A 12,437-nucleotide genomic window follows, 5' to 3' on the forward strand; every position below is an offset into this window, starting at 1 on the left:
GCATATATGCAATCGATCCCCTCACATGTCTTTGAAAGGTGACGTCCCTGAAGAGGTTTGGTCTCGCAAGCCTGCTTCATATGATCACTTACGCATTTTTGGTTGCGAAGCTTTTGTGCATGTTAGACCCGAGTTGAGGAGTAAACTAGCTGCGAAGTCCATTAAAGGCCTCTTCATGGGATATGGTGAAGAAGGCGAAATGGGTTACAGGATTTAGTTACCTCAGCTCAAAAGGGTTGTACGCAGCCAGAATATTGTTTTTAATGAGGCAAGGCTGCTTCAAAGCATGACCATAAAAGGGTGAAATTTCAGCATGACCAGCCACCTGTTTGGCCTATTTTTGACCCTCAGGATGCACAACAAATGGCTGAAAATGTAGATGATCCAGTGGTGTTTGAGCCAGATGATGTTGGACAGCAAATTGAGACTCTTGAAGGGCATTTGCAGCCAAGAAACAATGCTGAAAATGGTGCTGAAAATGATGTACAACAGCCCATTGTTGATGATTTTATCGTGCCACCTGATGTAAACCCATTGCCGGATAATATGGATCATTGGGTGAGGCGGTCTACTCGTCAAAGACGGCCCGTGAGTCGATATGAACCCTCTTTGCCCTACATTATGTTGACAGATGAGGGAGAGCCTCTTACGTATAAAGAGGCAAAGACATGTGAGCACAGCGACAAGTGGGAGCTTGCTATGCAGGAAGAGATTAAAGCTTTGCATGCTAATCATACTTGGGATTTGGTTGAATTGCCCAAAGGAAGGAAGGCTATTCCTAACAAATGGGTGTATAAAATCAAGACTGTTGATGCAAAACCCAAGTATAAGGCATGGCTTGTTGCAAAGGGATATGTTCAAACCAAGGGCATAGACTTTCAGGAAGTGTTCTCCCCTGTTGTGAAGATGATCACTTTGCGTGTATTGTTGGCCATTGTGGTTGCTCTTGATTTGGAAATGGACCAAATGGATGTACATACTGCTTTCTTGCATGGTGATGTGGAAGAAGAGCTTTACGTGAAGCAACCCGAGGGTTTTGTTATCCCTGGCAAGGAACATTTGGTATGTACATTGTATGCTCAATAGAAGCTTGTATGGGCTGAAACAATCATGTAGATAGTGGTACAAGAAGTTTGATCGCTTCATGCTTAAACATGGTTACAAAAGAAGCCATGCAGACCATTGTTTGTATACCAAACGTGATGAGCATGGCAGCCCTATCATTCTTGTGCTCTATGTAGACGATATGTTGATAGCTGCAAAGAAAAGAAGCACTGTTGATGCTCTTAAAGGACAGCTGAAATCTGCATTTTCAATGAAAGACCTTGGGGCAGTTGAACATATACTTGGAGTGCGTGTTACACGGCAAAGAGACAAGCGCCTATTGTATTTGTCTCAAGAAAAGTACATTGAAAAGGTGCTGGACAAATTTAACATGGCTGAAGCAAAGCCTCTTGGTGTGCCATTACAACCATATGTCAAAATCTCCAAGGATGATTGTCCCAAGTCAAAGGAAGAAGCCAATGACATGCAAAGTGTGCCTTATGCTTCAGCTTGTGGTTCACTTATGTATGCTACGGTTGCTACTAGGCCTGACATAGCCCATGCAGTGGGAGTTGTGAGCCAGTTTATGGCTAATCCAGGCAGGTTGCATTGGGATGCAGTAAAGTCCATTATAAAGTACTTGAAAGGGACTAAAAACAAATGCCTCTGCTATGGTAAAGGACCAATGGAATTGAAAGGATTTTGTGACTCTGACATGGTTGGTGATGTGGATACACGAAAATCCACAAGTGGCTATGTATTTACTCTTGCGGAAGGTGTTGTTTCATGGTGTTCTAGATTGCAAAAGATTGTTGCATTGTCTACGACAGAGGCTGAATATATTTCAGCCACTGAGGCTTCCAAAGAAGCTATTTGGTTAGCATGCCTATGCAGTGAGTTTGGTTTGCCTGCCAAGGCACCTATGCTTGGTTGTGATAGCCAGAGTGCTATATGTTTGGCAAAGGACGCCATGTTTCATGCACGCACAAAGCATATTGATGTGCGGTATCACTTCATACGAGAAGTGCTTGAGGATGGCCTTATTACATTAGTTAAGGTCGGTCCATACATCACAAAATGCAGCAGATGCTCTCACTAAGTGCTTACCCAAAGCACAACATCATCTATGCAGAGAGATGGTGGGAGTCACGTAGCTTAAAGGCGCCATTTATGCCTTTAAGTGGGAGGTTGTTGGGTTAAAGGCCCAAATGGCCCCCTTTATTGTACATTGCCCAGCTTCCTACTGGCCTTCGCCATCTCTCCCTGCACACACCCCGCACATTCTCACGTGCTTTCACTTGCACACACCGCCGCGCGCTCATCACCTGATGGGTTCTGATGGAAATCTGATGATCATGCTGTGTGCAACCAGAGTATACACATCTACTCTAAGTGCTTGGACATGCACGGTCTGCGAACAGACTCACAAAAGTACCAGAACACTTCCTAATCTAGGCTGACTGTATTGAAATGAACCCATGTCATGAAGTAGCTTGTCCACGTACACATAGGGTTAGATGTGCACGTGCTGCTGTACTCCGCCGATATAGGGTGAAGATATTGCGTGAAGGTCCCCAACTGAGTGTGAAAACAACTCCTTGTTGTAAAAGAAGTTCCAATAGGCCTGCAAGTGTCCTGCCCAAAAGGATTTGTGGTGTCTCTAGTCAGACCATCTGGAGAAAATGGGAAAGCCCAAGAACCATCATAAGAATGACCAAAAGCCTGTCAATGCATGGACCTGCAACCCACTGTGGCTAGGTGGCTAAGCTGTGAAAAACTCCATGAAGGCTAGATGTAGTAATCTGCGCCGTAAACGTCCTCCAAATCAAGGAAAGCCAGACTAAGCAGTCTGCACTGTAGAAACTACAGTAAGCTGCAGCAATCACCGGGAGACCCACGGACCACCACCGGATGGTGTCCTGTCAATAGGTAGGGTAATCCAAGATGAGGGGAAAGCCAGACTCAACAATCTGCGCTGAGAAGGGCCTCTGAGAAGAGGTGTGGTCGGGGGAATCAAAGTAGGTGGGCTGAAAACAGAGAAAACAGCAGGTGTATATGGCTGAAATTTGTAGCAGATGAAGAGGAATCACACCAGCAAGGCACCAGATGCCAAGCCGGGTAGGAGGGCAAGAACTGTAGAGGGCCAAGGCTAGCGTTGCCCTCCTCTGCTGAAAACGCTGTCGTTTGCCAAAAACGCAGATCTAGCTGAAAACGCAGGTTGTAGAGAGGGGTTTTCCGGCGATGAAAATGCCCAAAAGGGCCAACAGTGGCTGCCATAAGGTGATTGCTAAATGTGGGAGCAACAAGGCAGGTGGAGATGGGGTCCTCTACGACAAAAAAACGCCAGATTCCATCGCGTGCCTGGTTTTTGCAAAACGTTGGCAAATCTACAGAAAAACGCTGGCTGATCTAATCTTCTTCTTGGGAGGAGTACCTGATGCCGACAGCACCCACACCATGGAGAGCCTAAAGCTTTGATACCATGTGAGTGCATGTGTGCAGAAGAGAGAGAGAGAGAGAGAGAGAGAGAGAGAGAGAGAGAGAGAGAGAGAGACAACACAAAATGCTATGTGTGGAAGAGGGGGTGATTAGCCCCCCATGACTACCAAAATAGAAGACCCTGTCTATACATCAAATGTGTGTCTATAACTGAGAAGTGGGTACCCCCCTGGCCCCATATATAGGTGCCCAAGGGGGAGGTCGGGCAGTGCAAAGTATGCTCCCACAATCCAGCATAATGAAAAAGAATATGTAGGGCGCCCAGTACAAGGTGGACGGCCGGCCAGAAAATGTAGTCTAAATGCATATGCAAAGGGTGGCCAGCCCAGAGGCACACTAGCCGTACATGCATGCCCTAGACCTGTGAAGCAATAGAGTGGTATAAGTCTTAACACATAATACTTGCTCCACTCACTCTCATTCCACGGAAACAAGATTCAGCAGTTTAAAGAAAACTCAAGCAGGATTCCAAAGAGGCATGGAGGCTCTTTCATAAGCATCGAGCAACTACACCCATCACCTCTCCAAACACAAGGGACTAGTATGCTACGAGTCTACATACCCCCCTTACATCTGCCTTCTTCTCTCTTGGCATGGTACAAGATGTCATTGACACGTTACATATTGGGAGAGCACAAAACCATGATGGGCTAGTTGTAGAGCACATATCTCATGCTCTAGATATGTCAGCACCTCTGTTGGGAGACATGTTCAATAAGGCAATGTGAAGGCTTTCTTGAGAGCAAGAGCATTAATACCATCAAGCCCGTACTAAAGGCGGGAAATCCTATGCTACCTAGCATCTATCACACCATCATGGTTGGCCATACACTACCAAGTTATAAACGTCTATACTAGAGCGTTAGCTTAGCCGATGGGCAAAGAGAGGGTATTAGAGCTCAAGGATAGGCAGCGTTCAAGAGGGGTACTCTATTTTGGATCATCTACTCACGCTCAAAGCCATTATTGAGGAGGGTAGAGCACATGAGAGTCGGATCTACTGTTGCTTTGTGGGTTTTCGCAAGGCGTTTGACATGGTCCCTACAACTAGATTAATGTGTAAGCTATATGATTTGCGAGCCCCCACTAACCCTACATGGGGGATCCTAGCATTGTATGAGACAATGTCAGGCACAATATGCACAATAGAGGGCTTATTAGAGGTGATTCACTCTACCACTAGAGTGAAACAGGGATACCCACTTTCACCTACTCTTTTTGGTATGTTGATGAGATGTCAGAGTACACTGACAGAGAGGGAGATAGAGGAGCATAGCTATCAGGTACTTGGATACTTGCTATTGTTATATGCGGGTAGGGTTGTGCTCATAGTTGACTCACTACAAGGGTTGTAGAAGTAGCTTGATGCATTACCGACCTTTGCACATGATAGAGACCCATCCGTAAATCTTGGCAAGACCAACATAATATATATATACCTAGATGAATCCAGGATAAGCCCAGATTCACCCTTGAAGGAAAGTGCAAGGTACAATGTAATGGGTGAGGGCATCTTTGACACTACAATGCAGTGGGTGAGGGCATCAGCATAGAGGGCATGCAGCATTAAGAGGCTTAGAGCGGATGTGCTCATAGGTGTAGTTCCAAGAGCCCTGCACTACGCTATGGCTTTCGACACATAGGTGCCCTCCACATTATTGTATGGGGTGCATATTTGGGACCCTAGCTTGGACCATCGCACTCAGACTCGTCGGACCTATGTTGGATGGAAAGCGATGAAGTGATTAAGATATCAACGTTGATCCACTCCCGCATGAGATTGTCAAAGTAGAGTTGGGGACCACACCAATTGTGGTCGAGGCACTTACGAGATCAATATCATATATACATGGCTTATGGGAGCTTCCAAATTAGCACTAGATTCATCGCGAGACCTTGCTATGGAAGGAGACTCCTCATGTTGGTATGCAAAATGTCAGCTTGGTTTCAAATACGTAGCTTCACAATGTATAGATTACCACCTTTTCAAGATGCACCATCGCTCACACTAAGATGGCGAGAGATTAGCACGACAATCAAGCAAGATCTCACACAGCTGGACACAAGGAGGACATGGTTGTCACCTAAAGAGGAGCTAGGGAAGAAAATAGCTCTCCACAAAGACCATTTTCTCCACACCACTAAGCATGGCTGCATCATACAGTCAAGCTACATGGATGAGCATCTTTCACCTGGGGTTATCGTTCAACAATGTACATCCTCACACCAACTCCAGATAGAGATAGGCAGATACACATCAGTTCATCAGAGGATATGCCAGCTATGCCACCTAGAGCTACAGACAGAGGAGCATTACATATGTAGATGCCCAATGTATTACAGCCTACAGGATACAAGGCCGCTTCCATTATTCAGAGAGGGTTTCAAGAGTGATGGACTACATCGACCAGCCGTGTCTTGGGCTTTTCTTATTGCAGATACACAGACATAGAGAGACATTACTATTCAGGTCCAAATAGGGTATCGAGGCAAAGGTAGGTCATTGATTTCTCTACAGGGGGAAGGGGGTCCTCCTCAACAGACCCAAAGGAGTCTCCAGACCACACAAGGACTCTCGTAGATAGAGCTACACAAATTAGCTGATCCGGACGAGCACAACTTCGTGGTAGATCACATTGATGTCACGGGTTTCATCATTGGATTGAGGCCATCATTGAGAAACATAGAGCCGCTCCTACCAGTTCTTCATAGAGGAGGAGATTGAGGCCATGAGCCCTAGGCCTACGAGAGACTTCATGTGATGTCATTGTTGTGTAGGTTGTTTGGTAATTTGTTTAGTCTCTTTCGTGCTGGGATATGGATCATATAATCATAATGATGTAACATCTTTTGGTCTCATAGGTCTTTGAGGCCTTTCGCAGACGTTAACAGTTCCTCTCTCTCTCTCTCTCTCTCTCTCTCTCTCTCTCTCTAGGCTCTCCTCTCTTCATTCCTTTAGTCACTCCTGCCCATTCAAAACAAGAGTCTATAAATTGAGGCATGTTGACAACACTTATGTTGTATTTAGACACCCAGCCTTTACTTGCAAAGGCTGACTGAAGACCCACATGACTCCAAGTTGTGATTCTGGCTTCGCCCTGTGAAATCCTTCAAAATTACATTTTCTTCCCGTTAATGCATCAAGGTGAGGGCCGAGGCATTGCATAGGATACATATAAATGACAAGACGGAAACCGTGGATCTGTGATTTCTGACCAGTGGATGTCTGCAGAATCATGTTTGTTGTCTGTATAATGATTCCGTTTGTTTTCAACCCTGCTAGTTTTTCGCAAACAGAAAGCAAGACTCATATGCAAGCAATGCGTGCGTGCGTGCGTGTGTGTGTGTGAGAGAGAGAGAGGGAGAGAGAGATGAGCTTACTCGGCCGGAGACGACATGATTGCTTGTCAAAGCGACTACAGCAGACTTCACTGGGAGGCTGGGAGCTTCTCTTAAACTCCAAGACAGCCACGTCGACTGAAGCAACTCCCACCGCCGGATCTTTTATAAACGGCCCCGATCCTTCTCGCAGGGTCTCGATATGCACGACACTTAAAATTGTTTTTGTTGGTTAATTATGGGGTGCTTGTTAAGTGTGTCCAAGATTGAAGCATTGTCGATGACACCTATTCCACGCACCTTCGATGTTTCGAGAGTCTATTGCGCGCTCTCTCTCTCTCTCTCAGCCTTTTGGAGCGCGTTGTTTTCACATGTAAAAGAAATATATTTTGTTACCCTTGGAAATTGTTATCGATTGTCACAATTTTAAAATATTAAAGTGCATAAAAATGCAAGCTTTAGTGTGGCACATCTCTTTCTTGGTGTTATCATTTATACTATTTTTGGACATCTTATCAGTTTTGCTTATGTTTTATTCTCAAAAACCATTCAAAAGAAGCAATGTAAATAGAACTCTCTTTTACTTACTATTCTTAGAGTTTAAGTAAAAAACAATCATTTTTATTTTTGGATGACACTTTTCACAAGTATAAGCACTCAAATAGACTTCACTTCTACATTTCATCCGGAAGCTAATGGACAAACCAAAGCAACCAATAGCATCATTCTAGATATTTTACAAACATACACTCATGAGAGACCACGAACTTGGGTTACATACATCCACTTGCTACAATTGGCATACACAATACTCTTCATTCATCCATGTGAGAATCACCGTTTCAAATTGGTACTCGTTGCCTACTCCTTTGTCTCACATTTCTCATTAAGTACCATATACTGGTCAAATCGCTCGACAACACATTCATATCTTGGAGCAAGCAAAACAAGAAATTCACAAAGCACAACATGCATACATCAAACAAGCAAATAACAAGGTGAAAGTTCACTATGGCATTCATAAAGGCTATTGAAAATAATTTCATAATAATAGGTTGCTTTGTGAGAGAGAAAACAAGAAAATGACACTACATTTTGAAGCACTTTTTTTCACAACAGAATAAAAGATTTTTTGAAAATAAATGTATTAATGATGTAATGGAAATGGCCTATGAACTTTGAGAGTAGCAGAATTAGGAAATTAGATGAAGCACTTTTGTGAGATTACTTTGCGAGCATAGTGGATGAACTTAATTGATGGTAGCAACATAAACATGGTATTTAGTTAACTTGGCATGAACAATACTTTTGCAAGAGAGAGAGTTTAGAGAACATAACAATAGTTGAGAACCGGATTCATACGGAGCCGGTCCCCCCTCCAATAGGCATTTGTATTATAGTTTCTCCCATCAAGAGAGACTTGGTACAATACAATCTTTGTGTTCCTTGTAACCTAGGTGATGCAATGAAGATGGAAAACTTTGTAGAAAGCATTAACTATCCCAAGCCTCCGTCCCAAGGCCTCAAACACCTTCGAAGGTAGAGAGAGCTAGCGGGGAATGAGGGTGGTAGGGAAGAGGAAGAAGAAACATTCCATAGGAGAAAGAAATAGTTCCTCACTTATCATCACTCTTCTTGCACCACAAGAGGCTATTCATATTTGCGACGCTCATAGCGACGCCGACTGGGCTAAAAAAATAACAGAGAGCGCCCAAAAACTCAGATCTCAGATCTGAGTTTTTCGGCGCCCTCAAGCAAGGAGCAGGTAACGCTCTCCCTCTCTCTCTCTCTCTCTCTCTCTCTCTCTCTCTCTCTTTCTTCTCCACACACACACACACACACACACACACGAGGAGAGGAAGGAGAGCCAGGTATGCTCCTTCCCTCTCCTCACTCTCATGTTCCCTTCCCCTCTTTCTCTCTCCCTCTCTCTCTTTCTCTCTCTCACACACACACATAGTGTTTTTGAGAGAGAGAGAGAGAGAGAGTACAAACATAAACAAAAACGCACACACACATACATAAACAAAGAATGCACACACACATTGAGAGAGGAAAAGAGAGAGAGAGAGCATGCATAAACAAAAAACGCACACATTGAGAGAGGAAAAGAGAGAGAGAACATGCATAAACAAAAAATGCACACATTGAAAGAGGAAAAGAGAGAGAAAACATGCATAAACAAAAAAACGCACACACATTGAGAGAAAAAGAGAGAGAAACTAATTTAACGTCGTAGGAAACTAATTAAAATTAAAAGACCTAAAGATCTAGCCGAGGAGGAGTTGAACTCAAGACCTATTATTCAAGAGGGAAATGGCATAACCAATCTATCATACTTGGCATGGGTGATAGAAAGGTTATACCATTTATCTCTTTTTATTGGCACACACATCCACACACGCGCACACACACAAGAAGAAGAGAGTTATAACGTCGTAGGAAACTATCCTAAAAGACGTTCAAAATTAGGTTAGATGTGGACTTACGTTAAATTAGATTTAGGTTTATTTAAGTTAAATTAGATTAGATTTAGGTTTATTTTTAATTAGATTTACGTTTATTTATGCTAGATTTAGATTTACGTTATATTAGATTAGATTTAGGTCTCCATAGACTGCGATGCCTGCATGAAGCGGGTGAAGAAAGCCCTCAATGGAATATAGGGTATTGCTGCCTTCACTCATGGTGGGCTCCGTCGATCCAAAAGTACTGGTGAAATGTCTTCAAAAGATAGGGAAGAAGGTGGATCTTCAGGGCGGCAAGAGTCACTACATCCCCGACAATGACCATCTAGACAACCTCCAGTCATTCAACAGCAACTTCAAAGTTAGTAACAAGAGCAAGAACGGTCCAAAGGGCCAATTGCTGTCGTCAGATGTGGATGGAGATGAGGCAGCATCACCGCCGGAAGTTAACTCTCACATCTTTAGTGATGAGAATGCCAACTCTTGCCGAGTTATGTGAAAAATTATGTGTTAAATCAGTTTTAAGGTTCTTATAATCCCTGTTAGTTTAGTTCTTTGTTTTTAATATAACATAATTTACGTTAGATTTAGATTTATGTTATATTAGATTAGACTTAGGTTTATTTAGGTTTACCCACACACACACACACACACACAAAAAGAAGAGAGTTTTAACGTCGTAGGAAACTATCCCAAAAGATGTTAAAGATTAGGTTAGATGTAGACTTACGTTAAATTAGATTTAGGTTTATTTTTAGTTAGATTTACGTTTATTTAGATTTACGCTTATTTACGTTAGATCGAGTCCACGCAAGAATTACTTACGGTTTAGGGTTTAGAGTTAGACGAACAGTGAAAAGATCTACTGTGAAAAGATGTTAAGATGCTGTGAAGTGCTACAGCTAGAGAAGAGGCAAAGGGGTTTTGTCCACTACATGCAGTATCATGTAGACGTGGGTCTGTAGATTTCTTGTACCCACAAATATAGGTATTGACCAATAAAGACGAAATTATAACCCTGTGGTTCTGATCTCCGTGCACCTCTAGACCGAGGTGTGCGGGGATTGGACATGACTAGAGAATGTGAGGTAGAGAGAGAGAGAGAGAGAGAGAGAGAGAGAGAGAGAGAGAGAGAGAGAGAGAGATAAGATGAAGAATGCCAATAGAATATTAAATTTGTTGTCCAGGTTATAAGATTTTTATCCTCATTATGAGTAGTGACGAGGATGTGGGACCGTCCAACCGAAACACCTATCTCTCAACGAGGGTCTTATGTCCTTGTAATCAATGCAAGCATGCTGTGCGACGGACAAGACGCGTTTCTTTGCAGCACGTTCGCGAATTTGGCGAGTTCGATCCATCTATTATAGATCGAGTTGTTGCCAATTATAACTCGTCGGACTCTGACGCTGGCCAACAAGCAGCAATCTTGCAACCCAATAGACGTGTTCGCAGGCGCTTTGGTCAAGTAGCATATGTGAGGCCACAAGATGTAGCCTTTGACAGCTCGGGGGATGATCATGCAGAGCACATTCCCAACGAGGCAATGTTTGAGCCCGAGATTGATGAAATGATCGAGACGATCATGGATTCAGAAAGGCTTATCTATGATGATATGAAAAGTGAAGCCGATACGCCATTGTATAATGGAGCCCGTATGTTTAGATTGAAAGCACTCCTGGTTCTTCTCAACATGCAGGCAAAGTTTGGATGGAGTGACACTAGCGTCACAGCGCTTTTCAGGTGATCTATTACAATTAGTTTACTTTAATAAAACTCTAAATGTATAATGATCTGATAGATTTTTACATGACTGTATCGTATTTTTATGTTGTGTAGATTGCTTAAAGAGCACATACTACCAGCTGACAATGTGATGCCAGATTCCCGAGATGAAGCAAGAAAGATTTTGCGAAACTTGGGGATGGATTACAATTCTATCCACGCTTGTCCTAATGACTGCATTCTTTTCAGAGGGGAATACATAGACATGGAGAAGTGTCCGAAATGTGATTCCGAAAGATATCGAGTAGATCTCCACGGGACAAAAATTCCACAAAAGGTTTTGCGACATTTTCCTCTGCTTCCTCGCATCAAGCATTTCTTCGAATGTAAGTCCATGGCCGCCCTAGCATCATGGCATGAGGAGAATAAATCTTCGGATGGTGTGCTACGAATTCCTGCAGATTGCGCAGCCTGGAAACATATAGATGGAACATGGTCGGATTTTGCCAGGGAAGCTCGAAATTTGCGCTTAGGCCTGGCTATGGATGGCGTAAATCCATTTGGTCAAAGATCAACATCTTACAGTGTATGGCCCGTTGTCATCGTCAACAACAACATTCCCCCGTGGTTGACTACGAAGAAGGGGCACCTATGGCTAAGCTTGATTGTGCCAGGGCGATATAAAGTGGAGAATATGGATGTGTATCTTCGTCCACTATTGGAAGAGCTACAACAATTGTGGATTGGCATAGAGGTGGTGGATATGAGCCGACACACAGGACGACGGAATGCTTTGATCAGAGGCATTCTAATGTGGACCATGCATGACTATCCCGGGCTAACAGAATGCTCAGGTGATCTATTGACACTCCTCACTCAGACACTGTAAATCTTGTTTTTTCCCATAGTTGATCTATTATCATGTGTATACGTGCAGGGCTTCAAACAAGCGGATACAGAGCATGTGTCACATGTGGACCTAGACTGAATGCACGTAGGGCGCCCTCACTGAAGAAGCAAATCTACGAAGGTCATCAAGCGTATCTTCCAGAGAATCATGTGTTACGCGACGGCTTTTTGGGAAGAGAGCCACCAAGGATGTCTGCACAAGCATGGTTAGAGCAGAAGGAGATGTGCGATGACGGATTGCCTCCAGGGATGAAGAGACTATCTCTATGGTACGAGTTACCATACTGGCCCCGACTCATGATCAATCACTTGCTCGATCCAATGCACATATTCAAGAATGTGGGTAATCTACTATGGGACCATCTGACCGGCAAGAAAGATACTTTGGGAGCCAGAGTTGACCTTAGAAATGTGGATCGTATGGAGCAATATTGGCCGCAAACAGCGTCTAGT

At 43.6% G+C, this 12,437-nt stretch overlaps 1 protein-coding gene across 1 annotated transcript in view; it reads right to left on the bottom strand.

The window, feature by feature from the left end:
• Nucleotides 1-7,079, bottom strand: part of DER1 (DERLIN-1) — a 31,548-nt gene extending 24,469 nt beyond the window's left edge. The window contains exon 1 of the mRNA XM_086529179.1: nt 6,925-7,079. Coding sequence (XP_086385305.1) covers nt 6,925-6,941 — 17 coding nt within the window. The 5' untranslated portion in view covers nt 6,942-7,079. The remainder of the gene's footprint in view (nt 1-6,924) is intronic.
• Between the last annotated feature and the right edge of the window lie 5,358 nt (nt 7,080-12,437).

Source organism: Adiantum capillus-veneris, chromosome 14, assembly GCF_014529385.1.
Source record: "Adiantum capillus-veneris isolate H3 chromosome 14, ASM1452938v2, whole genome shotgun sequence".
NCBI classification, from domain to species: domain Eukaryota; kingdom Viridiplantae; phylum Streptophyta; class Polypodiopsida; order Polypodiales; family Pteridaceae; genus Adiantum; species Adiantum capillus-veneris.